The sequence below is a fragment of the Staurois parvus genome, unplaced genomic scaffold, assembly GCF_062004578.1.
Source record: "Staurois parvus isolate SC_StPar_1 unplaced genomic scaffold, SC_StPar_1.0 ptg000126l, whole genome shotgun sequence".
Taxonomy (NCBI): domain Eukaryota; kingdom Metazoa; phylum Chordata; class Amphibia; order Anura; family Ranidae; genus Staurois; species Staurois parvus.
Window position 1 is genome coordinate 1 of NW_028317922.1, and position 25,448 is coordinate 25,448.

The window sequence follows — 25,448 nt, forward strand, 5'->3', positions numbered from 1 at the left end:
AAAAGAGAGAGGGGAAGGGGAAAAGGGGAAGGGGGAAAGGGGAAAGAGAGAGGGGAAGGGGAAAATAGGGGAAGGGTAAAAGAGAGAGGGGAAGGGGAAAATAGGGGAAAAGAGGGGAAGGGGAAAAGAGGGGAAAGGGGAAAATAGGGGAAAGGGGAAAATAGGGGAAAATAGGGGAAAAGAGGGGAAAGGGGAAAAGAGGGGAAGGGGAAAAGAGGGGAAGGGGAAAAGAGGGGAAGGGGAAAAGAGGGGAAGGGGAAAAGAGGGGAAAAGAGGGGATGGGAAGGGGAAAAGCGGGGATGGGAAGGGGAAAAGAGGGGATGGGAAGGGGAAAAGAGAGGGGATGGGAAGGGGAAAATAGGGGAAAAGAGAGGGGATGGGAAGGGGAAAATAGGGGAAAAGAGAGGGGATGGGAAGGGGAAAATAGGGGAAAAGAGAGGGGAGGGAAGGGGAAAATAGGGGAAAAGAGAGGGGAAGGGGAAAATAGGGGAAAAGAGGGGAAGGGGAAAATAGGGGAAAAGAGGGGGAAGGGGAAAATAGGGGAAAGAGGGGAAGGGGAAAATAGGGGAAAAGAGGGGAAGGGGAAAAGAGGGGAAAAGAGGGGAAGGGGAAAAAGAGGGGAAAAGAGGGGAAGGGGAAAAGAGGGGAAGGGGAAAATTGGGGAAAAGAGGGGAAGGGGAAAATAGGGGAAAAGAGGGGAAGGGGAAAATAGGGGAAAAGAGGGGAAGGGGAAAATAGGGGAAAAGAGGGGAAGGGGAAAATAGGGGAAAAGAGGGGAAGGGGAAAATAGGGGAAAAGAGGGGAAGGGGAAAATAGGGGAAAAGAGGGGAAGGGGAAAATAGGGGAAAAGAGGGGAAGGGGAAAATAAGGGAAAAAGAGAGGGGATGGGAAGGGGAAAAGAGAGGGGATGGGAAGGGGAAAAGAGAGGGGATGGGAAGGGGAAAGGGGGAGGAGGGAAAGAGAGGGGAAGAGAGGGCATAAGGGAGGGAAGGGGAGAGCCAGAATTTCGGGGGAAGGGGAGAGCCAGAATTTCGGGGGAAGGGGAGAGCCAGAATTTCGGGGGAAGGGGAGAGCCAGAATTTCGGGGGAAGGGGAGAGCCAGAATTTCGGGGGAAGGGGAGAGCCAGAATTTCGGGGGAAGGGGAGAGCCAGCATTTCGGGGGAAGGGGAGAGCCAGCATTTCGGGGGAAGGGGAGAGCCAGCATTTCGGGGGAAGGGGAGAGCCAGCATTTCGGGGGAAGGGGAGAGCCAGAATTTCGGGGGAAGGGGAGAGCCAGAATTTCGGGGGAAGGGGAGAGCCAGAATTTCGGGGGAAGGGGAGAGCCAGAATTTCGGGGGAAGGGGAGAGCCAGAATTTCGGGGGAAGGGGAGAGCCAGAATTTCTGGGGAAGGGGAGAGCCAGAATTTCGGGGGAAGGGGAAAGCCAGAATTTCGGGGAAGGGGAAAGCCAGAATTTCGGAGAATGGGAGAGCCAGAATTTTGGTGATGGGAAGAGGACTGGGCACCCAGCACAGATTTCTACAGGATCCAGCTGCCTGCACATTGTGGGGCATACTTCACTACAGGTAAATAGCTTAACTTAAGCTTTAAAAAGGAACTTGAATGTTTGCCATAAATTTACAGATCAACTGTTCCTAGATCTGACAATTTCAGAAAATCTAAATACATCTCTAGTGAAGTACAGTTTACAAATGCCTCGGTTAATGCAATTTTTGGTTTACTAATGAAAATCCATTTAAAATAATGCCTCGGTTTACAAATTTTTTTTCGCAATACGAAGTGTATGTCGGTGCCAATTTTTAAATGCTATTGCCTGCTTTTTTTTCTTCACTATAGCTCACAAGATTAGCTGAACTTTCCCTGGAGTTACAGGAAACTGTTTTTTTAAGAAACTAAAAGGAAACATTGTTTCTTTTAACTTGGGGAAATAAACTTAAAGAAAAGCTACAGCTGAATTTCTGAGCTATAGTGAAGAAAAAAAAAAGCGGTAAATACATTTAAAAACCAGCACCATAATAAAAAAAAAAAAAACGGCATGGGGCCCCCCCTCCCATCCATGGATTTTGATGGGGGCAATGGCCTCTTCCCCACAACCCTGGCCGGTGGTTGTTGGGGGTCTGTGGGCAGAGGGCTTATCGGAATCAGATCTCCCCCCATGTGAATATGGGGTACATGGTACCGCTACTCATTCACAAAAAAAGTGTAGGGTCTGGTATGGAGTTTGGGGGGGACCCCCACACCATTTTTTTTCCCCAGAAATCGATACAAGGGCTTGGTATGGATGAGGGGGGGACCCCCACGCTGTTTTTTTATTTTTTTTTAATTGCCAGCAATTCTTTTATATTCAGCTGTCAGTGGGGAACCCCGCTGACAGCTGAAACATTAACACATGGCTGTCACTACTAAAATACCACATGACTTAATAAAATAACTCATGCAGTATTTTAGTAGCGTTTACTTTTTTCTGACCTCCAGAACAGATTAATTGCTTTTCATTGCATTCCTATGGGAAACGGTGTTTCGGTTTATTAATTTTTCGCTATATGAAAAGTCCTGCAGAATGAATGAAGTTCATAAACCGAGGTATTACTGTATAAATTAAAATTAAAAAATTCTCATAAATGATATACAATATATATCCAATAAAGGATAAAAAAAGGAAGTGCTCAATAGTGAATCATTGGCAGAAATTAAAGTACAAATAAGGTCAGCCCCGGAAGATGTCTGGTATGATGAAACGCGTCGGGTGGAGCCTCCCTTGTAACGTCATCACGTAAGAATTGTCATTTCTACTGTTTCTTGCTGTTTAATGGTTTATGATCGTCATATATTGGATATATATTAATTGTATATCATTTATGAGAATTTTTAATTTAAAATTTATATTTCACTGAGCGCAACACTAGAGATTTATTTGGATTTGTGATTTAGAGAGTGGTGTGTTTGCTGCTTTGCACACAATTAGGTTTGGGTAGCTGCACGATTTTTGATTTATTATAATTTCGGAAAATCTTCCTGGTCAAAAAGATACGAGACAGATTTTCCACCAGGGCTTTGTTTCTTTTTCAACGAAGATAATTGTTACTGATCAAAAAGGCTTTATAGAGCAATTGATTACATGTACAGCCAGCATATGAGTAGTAGTATCAAAGTGAATCAATGGGGAATACAACGCCATGTCCCACTCAACTGATTTTTTTATGGAATTGGGGATGGGTAAGAAGAATGTCTGTTGGGTTTGTACTGCAGTCTAGTTATCCTTCGACCCTAATATTCTGTTCTATTTACTGCATAGGAAGAAATTCTCCTAACAGACCCAGACAGAGGTTCTAAACCCTCCCAATCCTGCTAAATAGAAAGTTATCACTGTTTGAGCTCCTGTTGAAGAGACAGTCATGCAGTAAATAACTGAATAACAGTTTCAAAACCTACATCACTCTGTCCCAAAATTTTTAACATTTCTCAGTTCTTCTATGTTAACCTGATTAAAAGTAGTAGTAGGAAAGCCTAAAATACACAGGGTTAAAATATTGTTTCAGATATATGCAGCATACTGTTGGTATGCTGCATATATATAAAAATGTTGAATACAATATCTGTTGCAGGTATTCTCTTTTGCTAGCCATGGGAGATACTCATTGACACAAGGGAGCTTAAGTAGTGGGATCACGTGTCAATAAAAGTTTAAAAAAAGGTTATTCAAACAGGTTGCTTTTTAACAAAATTATGCAACATATGTATGAGCTGAGTGCTGGGGGGAAAGAAGGGGGTCAACATTTTTAAACCCTATTTTAGCATTTCTTACAACTTTAAAATAACCCCTTCATCTCAACTATTGTTAAAGGACAGGTGCACTTCTCATGTTTGCCCCTTTAAGCAGATCTAACTGATCTCACCCTCATCCACCATAGATACATACTAACAGAGATCCGACATGACATCTTACAGTGGAAGTCTTCCTGTGCTGGCTTTGCCTGCACAGTAGGCTTCTATGGGGCTCTACTGTGCAAGCACAGGAAGGAGACAAAGGACTTGCAGTGCAAGATACAAACATTTCTCTTAGGCCATGGTTGTTGGCTCTCCATAACTATGTGTAAGTGGAGGAAGAGGGTAGGATCTATTAGGCAAGGGAAAGGGGGGAAAAAGGATCAATGCAATTTGTCTAAAAGGATACTTATTCTTTAAGGATAGATAACCTAGATAACCTCAAAAATGCTGCTTTTACAATGGAAAACTATTATTGTTGTACTCACTAAAAAAGGTGAACTGGACAAGGTGGAAAGGAGGAAAAAAAAAAACAAGCCAAGCCCAGGTCAGCCCCTCCTACTACCAGCAACTCTCAGTTTTATAGAAAGCAATACTAATATGAGCATGAATACAGATGGGTGGAATCTGCATCCCTAAATGGACTCCAAGAAAAGGATTTTACAGTCAGAACAAAGGAGAGCAGATTTAGATCCCAGGGAGTCACAGGAGAAGGAAGAGGAGGAGTTAAACAGCATATACTCTGTACAAAGGCCTTAATCAAGAATACAAGATTAACAGCCTCTAAAAGAAGATAGATCATAAACCTGACTTTGACAGTGCTGAGAGCCAAACTTTGGACCGAGCTGTAGGAGAGAGTATTTGTGCCATAGAGAAACTCCTAGGGTGGAAGCCCTGAGCCTCACAACAAGCAAAGTCTACGTTCAGTGATAAAGATTGCGGGAAGTAAATTTCCTAGCTTTGAACATCGTTTAAAAATCATCGAAACAGAGATGCCTCTGTCCTGCAGAACCTAGGCTCCAACAGCCAAGCTGGTAAAGCCAGCATCAGTGATGCAACTAGCACAGGCCCTGGACCACATCCTGGTATAGGGACCAATCCCCCAGGGCCAGAAGTTGCTGGCTGAGGAAATCTGCCTGTCAATTGTCTACTGCTGGAATGTTCATGGCACAGAGGGCTAGAATGTGAAGTTGTGCCCTTGGCAGGATCTGATCTACCTCATTTGCAACAGTGAGGCTTCGGATTCCTTCCTAATGGTTGATGTATGTCACTACTGACTCAATCCAGAGTGAATGACTTTCCAGTAGCACAGTCCAGTGGTGCAAATCCAGCTAAATCACCCAAAGTAACCAAGTACCCTGGAGGGCCAAGGTTCCCAAAAGACTAGCATCCATCTTGCGGATCTTCCAAAAGTTGGGAATAAAGAATATCGCCATTCCAGAGGTGAATTCCAGACCCACCAAGCCAACCCGGTCCTCGGTGCCTACCAAAACAGTCTGTCCAGGGACTGGACCAACATGTTCCAAGACAACAGAATGTTGCATTCTAGAGGTGAAACTGGGCAAATGGAACTGCCTCAGGAGATGCCACCATCAGACCCCAGGAAACACATGGAAAGGTGAAGAAATGGAAGTCTCCTGGAGTAGAGGCATCAAATCTGAGATCACAGAGTCTGAAGTTTCTCCGGTGAAAAACACTCTGGCCTGAGCCATCCCTCAGACTAGAAATGCCATTCAATGAATTTCAGCAATATTTTATGTAAGTACAGGATCCATCTGCACCACTGTAATGTCTGGGCAATGAAGACAATGTTGCCTGATAAAGCCTGTGCCAATAGTACCCTCAAAAGGTGGTTGTCTATAACTCAAAAAGGGCATGCCACGAGAGAGCAAAAGGGCTAGTAATAGGGCAAGCACCTTGTTGAAAACTTGATATGCAGAAGAGAAGCTTTCAAGCAGGACTATGGACTGGTAGTGTACTGGACCTACAGCAGAAGAGACATGCAGGTACAAATCAGCGTCCACAGAGACCAGAAAGTATCCCTGATAACATTACTGGTCCTGCATTGACCGTGATAAATTGCCGGACAGATAGCTGAATAGAAAAGGCTTGGGGAGACTGGTCAAATAGTGTGTGTAGTCTTCTGGAGCAAAGAATAAAGTAATATGAATTATCCCTGTACAACTAGAACTTAGAATAAGCAGTTAACCCTTGCAGGGTTGGGGGGGGGGGTGTAACAGCAAAGGAATAAAAAAAAAAAAATCCACAATTCTGCTTTAACCAAAGTAACTTATGCATTTGTATGGACAGAGGACCCATGCAGGAATGAGATGGGTGACCTCCAGCAGCCTGTTCCAATTGTAGCTTAAAACGATAGTGAACCACATAGTAGCACATTATGTGAAACTTACCTCAAAACAAAGCTCTCTAGCGGTGCGCTGTCACCACTGACAAGGCATCCATCTTCACTTGGTCCTTCTTCCTGGTTTGCAGGCTCCGGCAGCTGGAATGGGCGAGCTGCAATGACGTCACTCCCGCACATGCACGCAAGAGTCACTTTTTATAGCACGCAGCTTTGAAGGAATGGCACGGGCATGCTGTTCCTTCAGAGCACATGCGCAGGTGTCTTTTACAGGGAAATAACTCATAAATGGTGCACGTTTAGGAGATATTTACAGTACCTGTAAAGTAAAAAAAATCGACTTTACTACCACATTAAAGCAAGAGTGGTGTGTACCACTTCAATAATTTGGGAGTAATGGCAGAAGACGGTGACCCCACCTAGGCAAGCTCGTCCAATAAGAATCGGAGCAACTAAGACGACTCAGAGGCCAGGGTAGAAGAGACTGAGGAAGGCGCAGGAGCACACCTGTGGCCTCTGTGATCGGTGTCAGTAAATATCTGCGTGATTTGAGCCATAAAGTTTTGCATGACTAGCAAAAACGTCAGCCGATATAGCAGGTAAGCTGGCCACACTCAATGAAGCTAGAAAACTCCAAAGATGGGAGAGGGACTCAAAAGAACACAAGATAAGATTTTAGGCTGCAGACTTCAGCTGCATCAGTAGGCACACTGCAAGCAGCTTGAGCCATTGGAGTGTGATATGGGGACACTCACTACATCAGGACCATCCCCTTCCCTCATTTACCCATGTCTAGAATGAAACATACTAAAAACGCATGGCAGTAATGTAATTTAAGGATAATAGGAAAGTCCTCTGGTACTCAAACGCAAAGAGCTGGAAAGTAGGTGAGAGTCAGATGGCTTGAGGTGACCAAAATAACGCTGGAGGGCAGCAAGATTAGGTGATCGAAGCAGGAAGAGGATTCCTCAACCCTGTGTGATGGAAAAAAAAGCACAACACATAACACTTAACCCAGCTAATGATGTCAGTACCCAGTCCTTGCAAAGTGGAAACTGGTGGGAATATGAACATTTAAAAGGAGCCCAGAGACCTATGAACTTGAGGTAGCTGCTAATGCTCAGCTCATTCAGCTCACTCACACAGCAAGCTTTAGAGACCAGGCAAGTGCTGAGGCAATGCCAGCAGCTCTGGACCTGAAAAGTGCTCCACAGCTAGCTTTTCATAATAGTCTTGAAAGCACGCTAGGCAGAACCGAGTGCCTGAGTTACTTCCAGGCCAGCCCTGCAACATCCAGTTTCGAGGGGTCTGGACCTGGCATCCTAAAAACCAGACTGAAGATGACTAGTTGGTCTTTTACAAGAAGTACATTCTCCGAGAACACTATAAAAAAAAATGTGTCATTCTGGTAGTAGGTGGGGTTATCCTGGGATGGCCTACAGTTTTTTCCATCCAAATCCTCTTGTAAGAGGCAGCATAACCCAAAATGTGAATGGCTTACAGTGCTGCTCAATGGACGAGAAAGAAACTTGCTTATCATCATGTCAAACTTGGTACCAAAGTATAAAGCAAGCATGTGAAACAAAGAATGCTGTGTTTCAGTATGGATATTGTCTACCTTTTCTTTGATGCAAATTATCTTACCTTTCTTCCCAACTTTGTGACCGATGCATCTCTCGAGCTCCTCGGCCAAATCCACTCTCAACTTCATCAAAACTTCTTTGGTAGAAACCACCTTCCCCTCTTCCTCTGCCTTTAAAATGAAGATGAACATAAATCATATTAGAAAAAAAATAAAAAAGACTGGATTTTTGTACTTACACTAAAATCTATTTCTTGGAGTTCATTAAGGGACCCAGGATTCAGAGACAAACTGGGTTATACTACCTCCTAAAAGAGGATTGGACAAAGAAAAAAAAAAAAGAAAGTGATCAGCTTGTTAAAACCCTTCCCATTCCCAGCATGCCTCAGTTTTGTAAAAAGCAATACCAGAGGGTCCCTCAATGAAGTCCAAGAAATAGATTTTATGGTAAGTGCAATAATAGGAATTTTGACATACCTGTAAATTCCTTATCAGTACAGGACATTGGAACAGATTCTTAGACTACATGCTATAGGGCGCTAACAGTGCCCTGACTGGCCCCAGCAAAAGCTTTGCCAGGAGTCTCCCAGTTGTACTCAAACCTCAAATTCTTAGTCCACTGGACATCGCCAAACAAATTAAGCGGTGGGCAACAAAACTGCCAAAACTGCAGAAACAGGTCCACAGCATGAACAGGAAGGGTCAATGAACTTAGACAACAGCAGAAACAGGGATCAGCAGAGGCTCAAACGACCAACTTACTGAAACACTTTTAAAAAAAATGAACAGAAATAGAGGCAATGGCCTTGCCCCCGTTGAGAAGGACTAATGATAGATAATGTGAGGAACCCAAGAACTCCAACTTCTAGGGGGAATGGATGCAGGTAAAGAGGGAATCATTCCCTGATGGCAGAAGCCCTAAAGAAAGGGAAATTAAGTGGTTGTAAACCTAAAAAAAACCCACAAATCAATCTAATCTTACAGCTGAATAGATTTTACCTTTACTAAGCATTTGAGCTCAGTTTGGTATCTTGAAGCAATCCCCTTCTCCAGAAATCCCCCCTGCTCTTCTGAACAGAATAAATCCAACACAAGCAGAAAAATGGTGTCGCCAGCATGAGCCTCCATGTATTACACTGCAAAGGGATGGGGGAGCGGGTGTCCTCTCCCTGCTGGTGTCTGCCTTCACACGATCAAGAACTCAGCACCAGTGATTTATGACATAGATCGGCATCACTTCAGTAATGCTGTAGTTATCTAGGTAAGTCTGCTGACAAGTGATTATTGTCCTGCTCTATTCACAGCATCTAGCTGGTGAATTGCGTTTTACATGAGAATGTTTCCTGGTCCACACTGTCACTTTAAGCTGCAGGATTCCCAGGATCTTTAACATTAACCCTTCCTACCAACTGTCTCCTGATTAGCACAGATCCTGTGCTATAAGCAGAGCTGAGAGTCACTGGCACCTGTGTATTCCCCTGAATGCACTCAGGAGACATGCTCGCAGGCATAGAGACATCAGATAGCTGTGCACGTTCTAGAGCCGAAGCTGGTGTGTATAACTGAGGGATTGTGTGACATCACATCTCTGCCTACTATTCTCTAGTGCTAAACCATGCCCACAGACCAGCAGTTTTTGGAGGGCTGAGACAAGGTAAGGGAGCATTTTTCTGAGGTACACTCACAGCTGTAGGCATGCTTACATTAAAATGTATTCAGTTATGGCAAAAAGCTATTTTTTTTATATCTGCATTTACCGCCACTTAAACCTTAAGAGAGTAGATCCTTTCAGCACAAGGCAAGGGTCCTGAGAAAGTCCCAAGAGAGGCATAGAAAGTCATAATGGCGAGGAAGGACAACTTCTCATTGTAAAATGGAATACGCAAGGAGTATGGAGCTAAAGTGTTGTTGAAGATATAACCAGGACCTGCTAGGTACCAAGAACTAGAAGTCTTGCAAGTCCAACAGAAGAGGCTAATTGAAAAATACCAAGGGATTTGAGCTGTTGGGAAATCTCTAGGTGAGTTTGTATAGCAGTCACTTAACTGAATACATTAGGTGAGATAAACAGACAAATGCCGAGGTTATCAGACCACATGTGGAAGAAAACAAGCACACAGAGAGGAAGAGAGGATAGTGAGGATGGAGCAATGTGTCCTTCCCAGTACTAGGTCAGTGCAGTAGTCGACTGGTGTCAAGGCCAATTCTTTTAAGGGTGCGAGTGCAGAAAAACTGCACAGATCATAGAACAGGCAACCCAGTGATTTTTGACCTGGATACGGAGAGGGAGGACAAATCAAGACTCATGGCATAGTCTGAAGGTCGTTTGCCAGGGAGGCTGCTGTACTCAAACCTCAAATTCTTAGTCCATCAGACATCACCAAACAATAAATCAAGAGGTAGGCAACAAAACAGCAATTTCTCAATTAGGCGAATTCTAATCACGTCATCAGAGTTTCATGGCAGAGTATGAAGGTTATATTCCAGGGAGGCCTGTGTAGAAAAAGGGATATATTAAATGGAGCTAGACTCCACATGTGGTGAGGACCATAGTATCAAAGACCTGAAGTGGAGAAACCAGGCACTGGCTTTCCTTAGGAAGTCAGCCAGATACCTAAGGAAAATTCTCAAGTAGATGTACTGTAACTGAAGGATGCCAATGGTAGCATGTTAATGAACATGGTGTCACTGACAAATGTTGTGCTGGGGATGTAATATGTATAATAAGGGAATCAGAACCAAATATTCTGAGCAGTACAAGCTTGAAGGAGAAGCCAAAGAAGGATGCAGCGTTAACCACAGGAGAAAGTGAGAGCATCAGTGTTTGGGCCCATGGTAAGGGATTGGAGTCAGGAACTTTTTTAAGAAAAAAGCACCCTAGTAAATTAAGACAAAGTCTGGTAGAGCATCTGATAGCATAGCACCACAAGATACGGCAAGTTCAGCAATGTAAAAATTACACTGAAGTATGGATGAGGAATAAACCTCATTACATTGCAGTTGTTATTAAAAAGGATTATCTCGTAAGAGATACAGCATTAGGTCTACAGAAAAGCAGAGCGATGTCATTCTGCTGTAGTAGACTTAAAGTGTTACTAAAGTCTGAATTTAAAAAAAATGAAAACAACAAACTTGTTATAATCAACTGCTCAATGAATTGGTATTTCACAGAGTGGCCTTCATCCTCCTCATCTCGGGTCCCCTGCCGGTGATCTTGGCTACTCTTTTTCATGTGTCCCAATAGCAAACCATTTGCTATGTGGGCACACAGTGTCCACTCACTCCTGACTCGTGTGTCTACGGAGCTTTGTTTCATAGTTTTACACAGCGAAAATTAGCACCGACCCCGACTTCCTCTTCACAGCATTTGAGTGAAAGGAGCCAATGGCTCTTGCTGCTGCTAAAGTCCCTGTGTGAGGAAGAAAAGGGAGAAGAGATGCAGCTGTGCACAATCAGCCAAATTTCGATCCATGTATGGCTGTTCCCGTTCATGAGTAGCTAATCTACCAATCAACATCCCATGAACCAGCTTATTAAATTTTCACTCGATCTGCACATGCAACTGATGTGTATTTTGAGGGCAGGGGAGTAGCGCTGTCAGAATACAATGACACAACAGGGAGGATTACTGCATCCACATCAAATGTATGGATGGGGGAATCAATAGTCTTGTTCAGCCAAAAATAAAAATATATTCAACTAGCGCTCACAAACTCATGTCTCTCGAATCAATTCAAAGTGTGTTTCTAAAGGGGGATGGTCGCTGGAAAAAAAAAAAAAAAAAAAAAACACACAAACTACACCATGTCTAACCAGCTTTACTAACAAGCTAGGAGGCTAGTTACTGCAGTAAATAGAGAAGATGTTTTAGGAACATGATGGGACATGAGTAGTCCATGTGCAGCATTTTGGAAAGTTTTTGAAATCTTGCCTAAGAGGGAGGAAGTCTGCTTTGTGAAGAAGCAAGTAAAAATGTGTTGCATAGTAAAATCAGCTGAGAGGGAGGACTGCAATAGAGTTTCTTTGTGTACCTCTCTGAAGGACAAAGTCAATTAAAAGGTCAGGATTGCCTAATGTGGAGCAAATGTTAATAGACATTACTCTCCCCCACTTTTGCCCAGGTGTGGGGGCACCTTTTAATGCAAAGGTGGCTTTTGAATAGCTCTGGTGAACTTAGAGGCGAGGGGTTTGCCACAAGGTCAAGGACCTGCATTAGATAACTCCCTGTGGGGAAAAACAGATCGTATCTGCATGGTACGGGAAACCAATTGAATGGGAATGTAAGACTGAGGATAAACGGATTGTAAACCCCCTTCCCACAGAAGCAGCCTCAACGTATTCCTCATAGTAACCTCCAAAGAGGAGCATCACTTCAAAGGGTATGCACAAATGGCACCTTTCATGCCAGCATTCTGCCAACCAGGCTTTAGGCCACAGGATTAAGCACATATTCTCAAAAAGCAAAAGACATTCTGGAGATCTGCCGGATAGAATTTTCCATGGCATGCACACACAGAGCAGCACAGAGAGTAAGAGTTGTAATCTTGCAGCAAGATTAGAATCTTCTACAATTGGAGAAAATGGTCCTTAAATGAAGAGATACCATTAATAGAACCAGCAGATTGACTACTTAGTGCAAGAATGGCTGGATCCACACTGGGAAAGGTTAATCTCTTCTTGAATACTCCTTCCATAGGGTACAAGGCATCAAAACTATCATGAGAAAGGAATAACCTCTCTGAGTTGGGCCAATAATATATGGCAAACATAGATTGATCCAAAATAGGGAAAGATTTTTTAAGAATTGCACTCTTTATTTGTGCTTGAAAGAATATGGGGGGGGGGGGCTTGAGCAGCACTAGGTGTAATCATCCAAAGGCTAGAATGCACTGCTGCTACAAAGTCCACAGTAGCCAACATGTGGCGAGAAGCTGATGTAGTAACCTCATGAATTTCTCTGACTCCACAATAAAAGACTTCTCAAAGGAGCATAACACCTTCAAAAACTTTTGAAGTGTGAACAGATATTCAGCAGTCTCCTGGTCCCCATAAATTACATCTAGGACCATCAATCGCACCAGAAAGGATTCAGCAGTCTTAACCTTTAAAAGGATAAGTCCACCTTTAAAATAAATAAATAAATAAATGCACTTGCAGGTAAAAAAAAAAAAAGTTAAAAACTGCATTTATTATTTTTAATTTTAGCCTGCAGAGCATTGCACCCACGACCAGCAGATTGCGAGTGCAATCTCAGGTTCCTGCAGTCTCAGCATAGCTGTCTGCCCCTACCTGGCATGGGCAGGCAGTTACTTGAGAGCAAGTAGATCAATGGACTACCAGAGCGATCACCAGCACCCTCATAGTTCACTGAGAACTACGAGCCATTGAGAACTACTGCCAATGCAGCTGAAGGTACTTGTAGGCATCCATTGACGTAAAACTGAATGAATATCGCAGCCGTATCCCTACGACTGCATTGTTTTCAAATAGAGACAGCGGGTGCCGAAAGAAGATCCCCTGCCTATCACGGAGAGGGGGGGTGGGGGGAGAGGGATTAGAAGCTGCAGATGCTGGAACATGTTTCGAAGGTGAACTTATCCTTTAAGCATTCCAGACAGGTGGGCAGCATCAATAGATCACTGATCTTCTAGTTTCGAAGTGGTACACATGTCAAAAGAATCCAAAATGTTCTCTCTAAAACCGGGAAAAATGACAGTGGCCTATAACTCCTCAGGGACTATATCAGCATTGGAGGTTGCAAACTGACCCATATATTCCTTCCCAAAGTGAAATCCTTTCATAACAAAACCGGAGAGCAGGGCATGCCTGAAGGAGTTGTCATTCTCAGGTCCTCGAAAAGGTTCTCTGCTGGAACCACTGGAGCTGCTAGTGGACCAAAAGCTGGAAGCATCCATTTAAAGCAAGACTGCTCCCCATGTGTCTGGGATCCAAGGTAACTCACATTATAAGTCTTCACTGATGTGGTCCGACCAGAGGTTGTGACAAGGCTCTGGACCTGGAAGGGCTCTGCAACAAACACAGTATATACTCAGACTTGAAAAGTGCCACAAAGAGAAGCTCAGTGCCCAAAGGTCACATTCCAAGTGCAGTCCAACAAGGTTCAGTTATAGACTCTAAATCTCTTGATGAGGATATACTGATCCCAATAACTGCTCATAGAGACTAAACTCAAGCAACCTGTAGAAAACTCTTGATTGAAGAATTTTGAACAGCGAAAAAAATTGGCTAGCATAAAATGGTTAGGCTTCGCTTATTGTCCAAATCCTCCTGTAGGCAGAAGTATAATCCCACTGTCTATGAATCCTGTGTCCAATAATGAATGAGACAGAAGTAAACAAAAAGGTTGCTACTGGCAATCCTCTCAGCAACTCAGATAACTGCTTTAGTTTTATAAAATTTATACAGGTCATAAGAACTCAGTAACTATGAACATTACTGTATAATTGCAAAAAAACACTAAATCACACTCAGCTCGTTTGCAAAACTAAACTCATTCTTCACTGGGAACTAAGATGGACTGCAGTGATTTAATCAGACCCTATGGAGTAATTTACTGAAGTAGAGCATGGTCACTCTGTAAAATGAACATTTATTTTGCAAACACCACAAAATTAAACAGGATTTCTGCCCGAGATGAACTAAAAAAATAAATATTTGCCATGTTATATGGAAAAATCTAGAAATTTTAATTGTACCTAATACTTTTAAATCTACCTTTTGTCTGGAATTTCTCCTGAAAAATATGGTATGCGAGTATGCCTAGTTACTCCTGTGCCTACAGACTCATAGCTGTATATGTGCAGTGTCAGATCTAAGGAACTGCTGCTGACAGAGCCGGGGTCGGCAACCCTTCGATCATGATCTACCAGTCGACCACGGGCAGGTGATTGGTAGATTGTGATCTCGTCCCTGCCTTGCTGACCCGAAACTGACAGAGCTGTGCAGGAAAGCAGTGAGCCACTGAGAACCTGTCAAAAGCTGGCAAAGGCATTCTCCACCCCTGCAGCACGTCCTTTGCCTATGTGCAGCTGCGGGGCTGGGAAAGCCTCTGTTGCCTATATAGTGGGAGGGTTCAAGCTGAGGAAAGGAAAGCCTCTGCCGCCTATACAGCGGGCAAGTTCAGGCTGAGGAAAGGAAAGCCTCTGCCGCCTATACAGCAAATGGGTTTGGGCAGCAGACTGAGGAAAGCCACTGCCACCTATGACAGAAAGGGGTTTGGGCTCTTGTCTGAAGGTACTCGAGCTCATTCCTTAAGTGTATTGTGCTCCCCTCTTCCCCTCCACTTCAGTCCATCCAAAGCACTTATGGATTACATAATTTGAGGTGGACGAGAGAGGAGTGCTGGCTGGGGTCAGAACAGCTAGATCTGCCACAGTAGCTTGCACCAATCCGCATAGGGTAACAACTTTAGTGCCAACCTGAGCCCCCAGCAGTGTGCCCTCTTGATACCCCCAGTGGTGTGCCCTCCTGATGCCCCTCTGTACTGCACCCTCTTGATCTTCCTGTACCATGCCCTCCTGATCTTCCTATACTGTGCCCTCCTGGGCCCCCTCTACCATGACCCCCTGATCTTCCCATACTGTGTCCTCCTTACCCTCCTGTACCGTATTCCTTTCCGAGCCCCCTGTATAATTGCCCTCCTGACTTCCAGTACCATGCCATCCTGAACCCCCTGTACATTACTCTGCTAACCCCCCCGTCCTACTCACACCTCTGCACGCCGCCCCCTCCCTACTACCGACCTCTGCAAGCCGCCCCCTCCCTACTACCGACCTCTGCACGCCGCCCCCTCCCTACTACCGACCTCTGCACGCCGCCCCCTCCCTACTACCGACCTCTGCACGCCGCCCCCTCCCTACTACCAACCTCTGCACGCCGCTCCCTCCCTACTACCGACCTCTGCACGCCGCACCCTCCCTACTACCGACCTCTGCACGCCGCCCCCTCCCTACTACCGACCTCTGCACACCGCCCCCTCCCTACTACCGACCTCTGAACACTGCCCTCCCTACTACTGACCTCTGAACACTGCCCTCCCTACTACTGACCTCTGAACACTGCCCTCCCTACTACTGACCACTGTACACAGACCTACCTACTACTGACCTCTGCACACTGCCCTCCCTACTACTGACCTCTGAACACTGCCCTCCCTACTACTGACCACTGTACACAGACCTACCTACTACTGACCTCTGCACACTGCCCTCCCTACTACTGACCACTGTACACGGATGGATTCCGACTATAGACTTGAGGGGGTGACCAATTACTCCCCAGACATAAATTGTGAATGCCGAGTTTCTGGCTGAAGAAAACTTCTAAGGGCTACAGTTATAATTTTACAGGGACATTAGTGTTATTATATTTTGTAAGTTTTCTCCATATCATATTTGTCCTTGCTTTTCATTGGGGACTTGCTCGTTGACGTCTTTAAAAAAATCCTTGCTGTCCAGGTAGATCTCCACCTCTCAAAGGTTGCCTACCCCTGGTCTAGAGATATAGTGATATCACTCCTGTACTGCTCAATGTGCTCCTTGGTGATGGAAGCCAAACTTTGCCTCTAGAAAGATGGTAACATGGAAAGATCAGATACAGAGACCACAGGTGAAATCGTAAAAGTAGTCCTTTGCCAATTGTCTGCCTTTTTTGTGGGCACAGCTTCCATCTTCATCTCCTTTTTGGGTCAGCAGAGCTTCATTTCATTGACTAAGCTAAGTGAAAATTCACTTTTCAAAGTAAATTAGCTTTACTCCTTTAGTAAACCAACCCCAATCTGCACAGTAACTTTAAAGTATATTACAAATATAGAGGAATGATGCTTATCGTTGGTATTGAACAAACATGGTCCAACCCAGGTTTGTGGATTATTTACAGATTACAAAATATAGTACACAAAAAGGTAACAAAGCACATTCCTTTTTAAAAATGAATTAAATTAGTATGCCTCAACAAAATGATACTTACAGACAAATCAGCAAAGAACTTTACAAGCTATGTGAATAAGACACGCCTAAGATTACTAAGGCTATGAATCACATCTATGCAGGATGCAATTGATGTGTTTTCCCGGTGCATTTAGCATTTAACGCAAATTTTTTATGCATTTTTTATATGTTTTGCATTTTTTTTCTTAGACTAGTAGGCAAGTACGACAACTCTGTTCATCTAGTGCGACTTTGATGCTATTTTAGTGCCAGAAAGCATAAAGTCACATCAAAGTCGCACTACACAATCAAAACTACTTTCCTGTTAACCGAAAAAAAGAAAAACTCATCATAAAAACGCAGCACTTGCATTTTTGGTGCAGGTCCATAGAAGTCTATTACACTCAAAACACAATCTGCTTCAGAAAAAAAAGTGCCTGGCCCTTTTAAAAAGATGCATCAGCGTGAACTAGATCCATAGGAAACCATGTTGTATGGATGTAGTGCATTTTTGCAAAATGCAAAAGCGCACTAAAAAAAGCCAAAGTAAGAGAGGCAATGTGCAGTAGATCTACAATAACAATACATATACCTTTACTAAGCTGTCTAGAGCGGACTTAAGTTTTTCCTTTAGATAACCTCATAAATCATAGGTTTTAGTAATACACAGAAGGACTGTACAAAGTCAAATTACAGTATGTATAGTGGTTTTAAGATTTCAGGATAATCGCAGTCATCAGTTTTTCAGTATTTACAAAACCCAGAGTGAAGCTCAATAAAGAAATCCCAACACATGTATATTAGCTGGGCTTCCTGTAGCAGATTGTACCTGCTGCGGTCTATAAAGGAGTAATATCACTATATTGATATATCATGGTAATTAAGTACTACTGATTTTATCTTAGGGAATAGAAAACACTTTGCACAGCACAATAAAATTAAAAAATTCACAATTTTATTTTAAAAGGTTATGTATTGCTGAGATGAATGATCCCGTCAATATCCTTGCAGGGCAGTAAAGACTCGGTGAAATACTGAACTTTGCGTCAAAAAATTTTGAGAAAAGGTTAAATACTGGAACATCTATGTACACAGAAAAAAAAAAACAGAACTTTTACCCCCCTACTTACCTCGACCTCTGGAAGAACTGCGACCTCTAGGAGCCCCTACTACTGTCCCTCCTCCACCACCAGTGCCTCTCCCCATGAGGCGTAGCACAGCAGTACTATTAACAGACATTGAGAAGTTTCTCTGTGGGTAAACAAGAAAAATTATTGATAACTCAATAAACGAAACATCAGTAACTGGATATTTTATCTTCTTAAATAAAAGAGCAGCTTCATATGTCAAAAATTGAAAAATCATCTAAGCCCTATTTTGATCTAAACTGACCACCTTGGAAAAGGATGCAGAGAAGATACATTCTTTATGTGAGAACACTATTTAGGTTTCCGTATTCTACCAACATTTATACACAAGTAGAAGGAATTCCTCCTCTATGACACCTACCAATTCCAGGAAAATGTGTTTGTTGATAGTGTGAGTTCTTTATCACAGAGATCAAATCTCTACACCTTCTCTTTACTTCCACTCTTTCACCCATGTGATCACGAGAAATATGGCAATATTAACCATGCTCAGGAAATTCAAATCACAAATATAAAAGTTAAATTTAAATACAATGTAAAATTAAATTCCATATCTTGAAATATAATACAGGATACCAGAATGGATTTAGAGAGCATGAATTATATGCCACCATCTTCAGGTGATTGGACACTGACAAACTTTCACTGGATCTGTCCCCTGGTATCCCTACATAACCCCAGCAACTCCATGAGACTCCATTTTTGTTAGCTAGCAATAGAGAGATCACAGAAAAAAGACAGGAGGGACTGGTGCTCTGTATTGTACTCTAGAATATGGAATTTACTGGTATAGTAAAAAAAAAAAAAAAAAAGCTTTTGACTCACCTGTAAATAAAATATATTGGCGTACAGTACAGGACACAGGCTGAGCATTCATAGATCAGGGGTTATAATCTTGTAACTTAAGGTTATTAGACACTGGCATGCTTTTACAGACATGAACCTGGGCATCTCTCCTATACCCCTAGCCCATACTGTGAGTCCTCAGTTTTGTAGCAAGTAATGCAGAGTAACCTAGGAATTGAAAGATGGGTGCCCTGTGCTATTCCCCAAGTTATGGAATTTACAGGCAAGTCAAAATCCCTTTCATCTTAATCTTGAGACATTCCCAAGCAATGAATTAAAAGGGTAGGCAACAACTAAGCAAACAGAACTGTGCTAAAAGGCCCAACAATAAAAACAGGTCAAAAGACCCAACTTCACAGTGCTGCTCCAAGAACCTTGCAGTCGAAAGCTGCATTTGCAGAAGACTGGAATTCCACCTGCTAAACTAAAAAGGTATGCACCGAGGACAACATGGCAGCCTTAGAAAGCAAGGCTACAGATGCTTACTGTCAGAAGATCCAAGAAACCCCTACCGACTTGGAGTGGGTGCGTAAAAACACAAGTGGAGTTTTTTTCTTTTAGAGTGTAAGCTCTAATGATTCATCAAGCGATAGTGGACTATGATGAGCGATGGCCCTTGGGAGGTTCTGAGGGTAGGATGAACATAAGAGTCTGCTTTCCTAATGGCTTTGACTTTGTCCGGGCAATGAAGGTCAATTTCCTTTGGGTGAAATGGAGTAGGGCACAAAGATGAAAGGACTGTATCATCACTGAAGTGAAAGATCGATTCCACCTTAAGAAGAATACTACTTTGTTTTGTAAAGATTGAGAAATGGCTGCTTGCAAGAGTGAGCTGGCAGCTCAGAGACATGTCTAACAGATGTGATGGCAACCAAGAAGGCCATTTTGCAGGAGAGATCATTTGAGGGGGATTACCCTTATGTGTTCAAAGAGAAAGAGACTGAAATCCCAAGGAAGCAAGTGATGCTGTAAAAAAATGCCTAATATGAGATATACCGTGGAAAAAAGGTTTTGACAAGGGACAACAAAGCCAGAGGTTTTTGAGAACAAATGGACAAGTCCAAAAATGTCCATTTAGAGTGCTTAAAGACAAGATCTGGTCAATCCATGATTGTAGGAAGCCACATCACAGAGAAGGATTTTTACGTACAAAAATTTATCTTTCTGAAGTGGTTTTTCTTGCTTTCAGCAGGGTAGGAATGACAGATACAGAGACACCTCTGTCCCTTGAGACTTTGGCTTAAACAACTCAGCCATTAAAGCTAGTGAACAGAATAGAGAGCCCTGTGACATCTCGTCTGACCTACTAGGAATAGGACAGGGGTCATCTTCTATAGATCTAACTATAGAATAAATAGCTATGTCAGGGAGAACCTCGTGTAAGCCTGAGTGCCAAAATAATCATAACAATGCCTCTTGTGCAATGCAGTATGTAAATATTTAAAGGCATTGTACATTTTCAAATGTTTTTGTTGTTTTAACCAAGTATTAATGTAGTCATATTCCCTGTGTCATTTGTTTTGCTTGCCTTGTAATTCTGGTCTCACATGCTGTGGCTGCAGCTTGTAGTGTCATGGCTGAAGGATACCCTTAAGTCCAGTTATTTAGTCACCTAGCTTGTCTATTCACTAAATGGACAGGAAACCTTCTGTTTTGGGTCACACCGAGTCCAGAGCATGCCTTGCCACTTCCTCTTTGTTGCATGTGATGAAAAACTTCTCTTCCCTTCATTGCCCAGCCTGCTTGTCTCTGCTCCTGATCCAATTACTGTGAGGTTATCGACAGCAGAATACTAGACTGAGAGGCCCGGGTATAGTAGGCTATGTTGTTTCCTAAAAGGAATTGTCAGTTCTTAGACTACAGACAGATATCAGGCGTTAACCTGTGCAGTGCTATGCCACATGCTTCCTTTTTTAAAAACAAACTGCTGACACAGAATGTGAAGATTTACTGTACTACAGGTAGTGTAGAAGACAACAAATGACACAATAAAACTACAAGATAAATGCGCATCTTATGCAGGTGAAAAAACACAAGGTGGAGATAGGATGGTTTCTAATAACTTTAAAAGGACAATTTCAATGCAGGGGTTGGTAAGCCCTGAAATCCTGTCCTAAGCAGGAGCGGTTAGAAGACTAAAGCAATTAAGTGTAATTGTACATCTTCAAGGAAAAGGTAACAAGAGGAAAATCCTTTAAAAAAAATTAAAAATTTAAGTCGGGGAAAGTGACCATAGATCACCCCATCTCCTTCATAAGAGGCGACAACCTATTAATGGGATGGGTGTAGAGAGGGAAGTCTTGCTGCAACTGGAAGGGCCAGCAGTAGATTATGATTGCATCTGGGAAGGGCACATAGATGAAAAGGTATGCAATGCAGGGGTGAATTTTAATTTCGGATAGTGGGGTATTAAACATCTCCCATCAGTAGCTGCCTCAATGGATTTATTGAAGGACTTGCCAAAGAGAAGTTGGCCTCCAAGGACAGGTGCAAAAGGCATCTTTCCTATACCAAAACAGTTGCCCAGATATTAAGTCATAGGATTCTGCATATTTGCGCAAAAAGTGAAGACATTCTGGAGATCTGACAATTCAGGTTCTCCTTGGACTCCATGCAATAGGAAGAAGGGTCAGACGCACACCGCAGGACAGATGAATATAGTGTGTATTTATTGATCCATAGGACACACAAAACACCAGGTCATGAATACAGGACCTGCTCCTTGGACTCCACACAGAAGCGTAGGCCAAAGGTAAAAGCTGCGACTGAGTAAAGATCCAGGTTGTCTATGTCAGGAGAACGTTCATTATAAATGTAGCCATAAATTGCATAATTGGTAAGGGGACTGCAGCCAGCTGTAGATCTGGTCTGCCAGCACAAAGGATGTTTTTTTAGGAGAGTTTCCAAGCGCCTATTCACAGATCCATAAAGAAATATCAGTGCTAAAAGAAAAAATATATATATATATATATCTCCTTATTTACCAAATAAATGTTAAAAACAAGTGAATCAATTAAATTTCATTAAATAAAATGAGCTTCAATATATAAAACAAAATTAAATAAGTGCAATACATATGAACTGAAAATGAATCAACATGCAATAAATTATATCAAACAAAAAACACCAAATGCTGCTGCTATAATCAATTAATCCAAATCTTCTGCAATAAATATTCAAATAATTGGCCCAGTGCTTCAAAAGTGTCCTATGCAAAAATGTCCTACAATAAAAGTGTGTTATTTAAAACAGTGCATTGTGTTCTGAGTCTTCAATACCACAAAAATCTTCTCAGAGGGTGTTCATTCCAATGTGCAAACATCCTAATGCCTTGTACACACAGTCAGTATTTTTCCCCGCTCAATCCAGTGAGCTGAACGGAAAAAAAATGGAAGAGCTCCGGAGGAGCTTGCTGTACTAACTATCCAATGTTAATACAGCGATTTCCCCGCTGAGCTATTGTGTTCTGCTTTAGTTGCACTACAAGGGACTGAAATGCTCCAGGAAAGCTCTTTTCATGCTGAGCGAATTAAAATTACCACAGCTTATCACAGTTGAAAGTCAAATGGCTTTGTGTGCCATTGAGGTGGTGATTAGCTACACCTGATTGAGTTTACAAGTCATTTTTAGGAGAGAGGTAATCCTTTTTTCCAACTCTTTATATCTTTCACTTGGATCTTATACGTTGCAGAGTAATTACAGCTGAATAAAACAAAAACTATGTCTGTCTTCATTTCAGGCTGCAAAGCAATAAAATGTGATTTTAATAATTATTTGATACTGTACCTTGCGACATGGGAAGTAAATTGGCAACTTCAGTCACAGAGGCACCAGCTAAGCAGGCACCAACAATTTGCCCTCTTTGAAGCTCAGTAAGCTCTGACACAACTATTACTAGCAGCGCACACAGTGAATGACGAAAGTGAGGCTTCCCACCTGTTAGCTAGGTGTCTCATCACACAGCGGAAGCAAAAGAATATTACATCACTTCCGCTTTTAAAGCAAAACATGTTGTCACTTTCACAACCGCAAACCATGTAGTATCCCCATTTTTTTGTCTAACCCCTGTATGTAGGTTTGTTAGTTTGTCAAGAACCCACCTGCTCTTCCTCAGTGAATGAAACAAGTGCCAATGGTAGTAGGGGCTCCTCTTTCAAAATAGGCTGGAACTCTTTATCCATGAGATCTGAAGGGACCTGCAGCACACATACTGACAATTAATTACCTGGCCTTAAAGAAAGAAAACACAGAGGAAGCAACAATTTCTGACTTTACATTTCTTCATGTTTCTAGTGTTTTAGAATGTCAATTGGAAAATTATTCACTATTGGCAGCAAGAGTAATTATTCTTTCTGTTCAATTCAATTATGATTCACACAGCATCACTATAGTGTAAATAATTATGAAGACTGAAAACTATATATATATTTTTTTTTTTTAATAATGAAGCATTCATATCTTCACTGGTGCTGTGAGAAAAACCTGGGAGAAACACTATTACTGTCAAGATTTTTTTCAATTTAAGTTTAGGAAAGAAGGTGAAAACTGGAAGAAAAAAAATTCCATTAGAACCACAAATACACAGCATATATTGCATGTCATAGCAAAACCACATAATGGGAAACTGCATTCACTCATAGGAATACAACCAGACGTGCAGAACTCCTTGGCATAAGAAATATGCATATAAATAATGAAGGTGATCTTCACTGCAGGCAGCAAGGTTAAAAGTGATTATAAATCATCCTGCCCCATCTGCAGCAGGCTGGCAGCATAGAGAGTCCAATCTAATTATATATTCATATCAAAGTTTCTTTTTTACATGGTCAGAGAAGGTGCTCTCAGCACCTACCTGAACTAAAAGAAAATGGCCAGGAAAATTCTAAAAATTATATGATTGGAGCTCATGTGTAGGAACACAGAGGAATTGCCCCCACACAACATGAAAGTAAACCATTCCTATGTGAAAAATGGGAACTGGCATGCCACCAGAAAATGATAGTTGTTTGGCTGTTACACTGACTTGAAAACAAATACTTGAAATCACTTAAACAGTAACTCCTCTTTTGATGAGAAAAAAAAACTCCTCTTGGAGATCTATTGCAAGGGTTTTAAACTTTGTTGCAGAGTTCTACCTATTTCTGTTCTGAAAAAAAAAAAGAATTTTCTGTTGCAAAAAAATGCCTAAAATCTGACTTGTATCTTAGTGCAGACTTCTGGGAAAATCAGTCGGCCAATCACACAAGCAGGAAATTACATTGCTGGTGAAGTTCTGTACACCAATGGTATATGGATCTCCTCCAAGTTGCCATATTGCATTGAATTTTACATAAAATTAAAGCACTGTCACTTGCAAAGGACATTTTTATATTTTTTATATTAATTTTTAATATTAGATTTCAAGGTAGCAAGATGGTTAGCAATGACAGGTAGCCAACTGGCAAAAGCATAATGAGAATCAGCAAGTGCAGTCAACAGGTTTCTCTAAGAAAGCTCTCCTTTGATGATCTCTCCTAACAAAGTACGTCAATTAGAATTCAACTGGAGCACCACCTGCTGATGAAAACTGGTTTTGTAGGACAACAATAAAAATGTAGCTCTGTGCCAACTGCTGCATTTTAGTCTTTGGGTAAAGTCAGCAGCAAAGAAATAGAAGTTTATTAACAACCACAAAAAGAAATATGCTTACCTTATTGTCCTTTACATAAAGTGCAAGCATCTCTTCCCGGCCGTACCGATAATCTGCAAGTTTGTACTTTGGCAATGCTGGGGAGAGGGGTGGGGAAATAACAGAACCCCCGCTGGACAGAGCCCTCAGCCTGCAATAAGCAAGAACAGCGTTAGAATGGCAACTGCCTTGTAATAAGGCTTGATTAGCTACTATGTGCACAAGGAAAATACTTGAATGAGTGCAGTTCTGAAAATGGAATTCTGGGATAAAACTATATAATCCTACAACTGCCTATGCTATCTACCTTGTACAAGAAAGATGTACTTATTCATTTTCAGGCCGCTCTGATCCAGTCACATGATCTCCCGTGTCAGCCATTGCCAGCCACAGGGGAGAGCGCTCTTACAATGGCTTGAAAGTCTGATAGGGGACATCACCCATAGGCTTACTATGGGCCACATGTTGTCGGTGCTCCCTTCTCTCCCCTGAAGCCGCTACTAGCTGACAGAGGGGAGCTGATCACATGACCAGAGTGGAGTGGCTTGAGAATAGGTGAGTATATGCATCTGTCTTCTACAGGGTAGTTAGTATAGGTGTTAGAAGGGGATGGGAGCAGTTTCAGGATTAGATAATTTTATTCAGGAATTCCACTAAGATAACTTGCTTTTGTATTTCCACTTTTGCAGTCAGGTTTGAGAGAACCTACCCATCCCAGGCCTGGCTTGATCATCAATGTGAACCGCAAGAACGCCAAGGCTACCCTCCAACCATCTGCGACAATTTATCCAGGATCAGTGCTACAATACCAGATAATCTCCCGGTACTACCCCAAGGGACACCAGATATACCGTCTATGTCACAGAATTATGACCAAGAGGAAAAGTGATGAGACAACACCGGCTGATCGCACCACAAAAGATGGCACCAGGGGCCTTGCTTGACTTCAATATTTCACCGCCAACACACCAAATATTTAGTTGTCAAGAGAAGTCTTCATAAATATGATATTCCATATGCAACCATTTACTTTGCCAAACTATAGTTGTTAGCTCAGAGCAAAACCTTCTTACTGACGCTGCAGAGTGGCTGGACAGGAGTAAGCGACATCTCCACAAACCATATTTTA

At 42.4% G+C, this 25,448-nt stretch overlaps 1 protein-coding gene across 1 annotated transcript in view; it reads right to left on the bottom strand.

The window, feature by feature from the left end:
- Positions 1-7,767: 7,767 nt before the first annotated feature.
- Positions 7,768-25,448, bottom strand: part of LOC149466484 (GRB10-interacting GYF protein 2-like) — a 54,245-nt gene continuing 36,564 nt past the window's right edge. The window contains exons 3-6 of the mRNA XM_089672379.1: positions 24,341-24,470; positions 22,752-22,847; positions 17,788-17,908; positions 7,768-7,880 (exon numbers count right to left, since the gene is read on the bottom strand). Of these exons, the coding sequence (XP_089528505.1) occupies positions 7,768-7,880; positions 17,788-17,908; positions 22,752-22,847; positions 24,341-24,470 (460 nt within the window). The remainder of the gene's footprint in view (positions 7,881-17,787; positions 17,909-22,751; positions 22,848-24,340; positions 24,471-25,448) is intronic.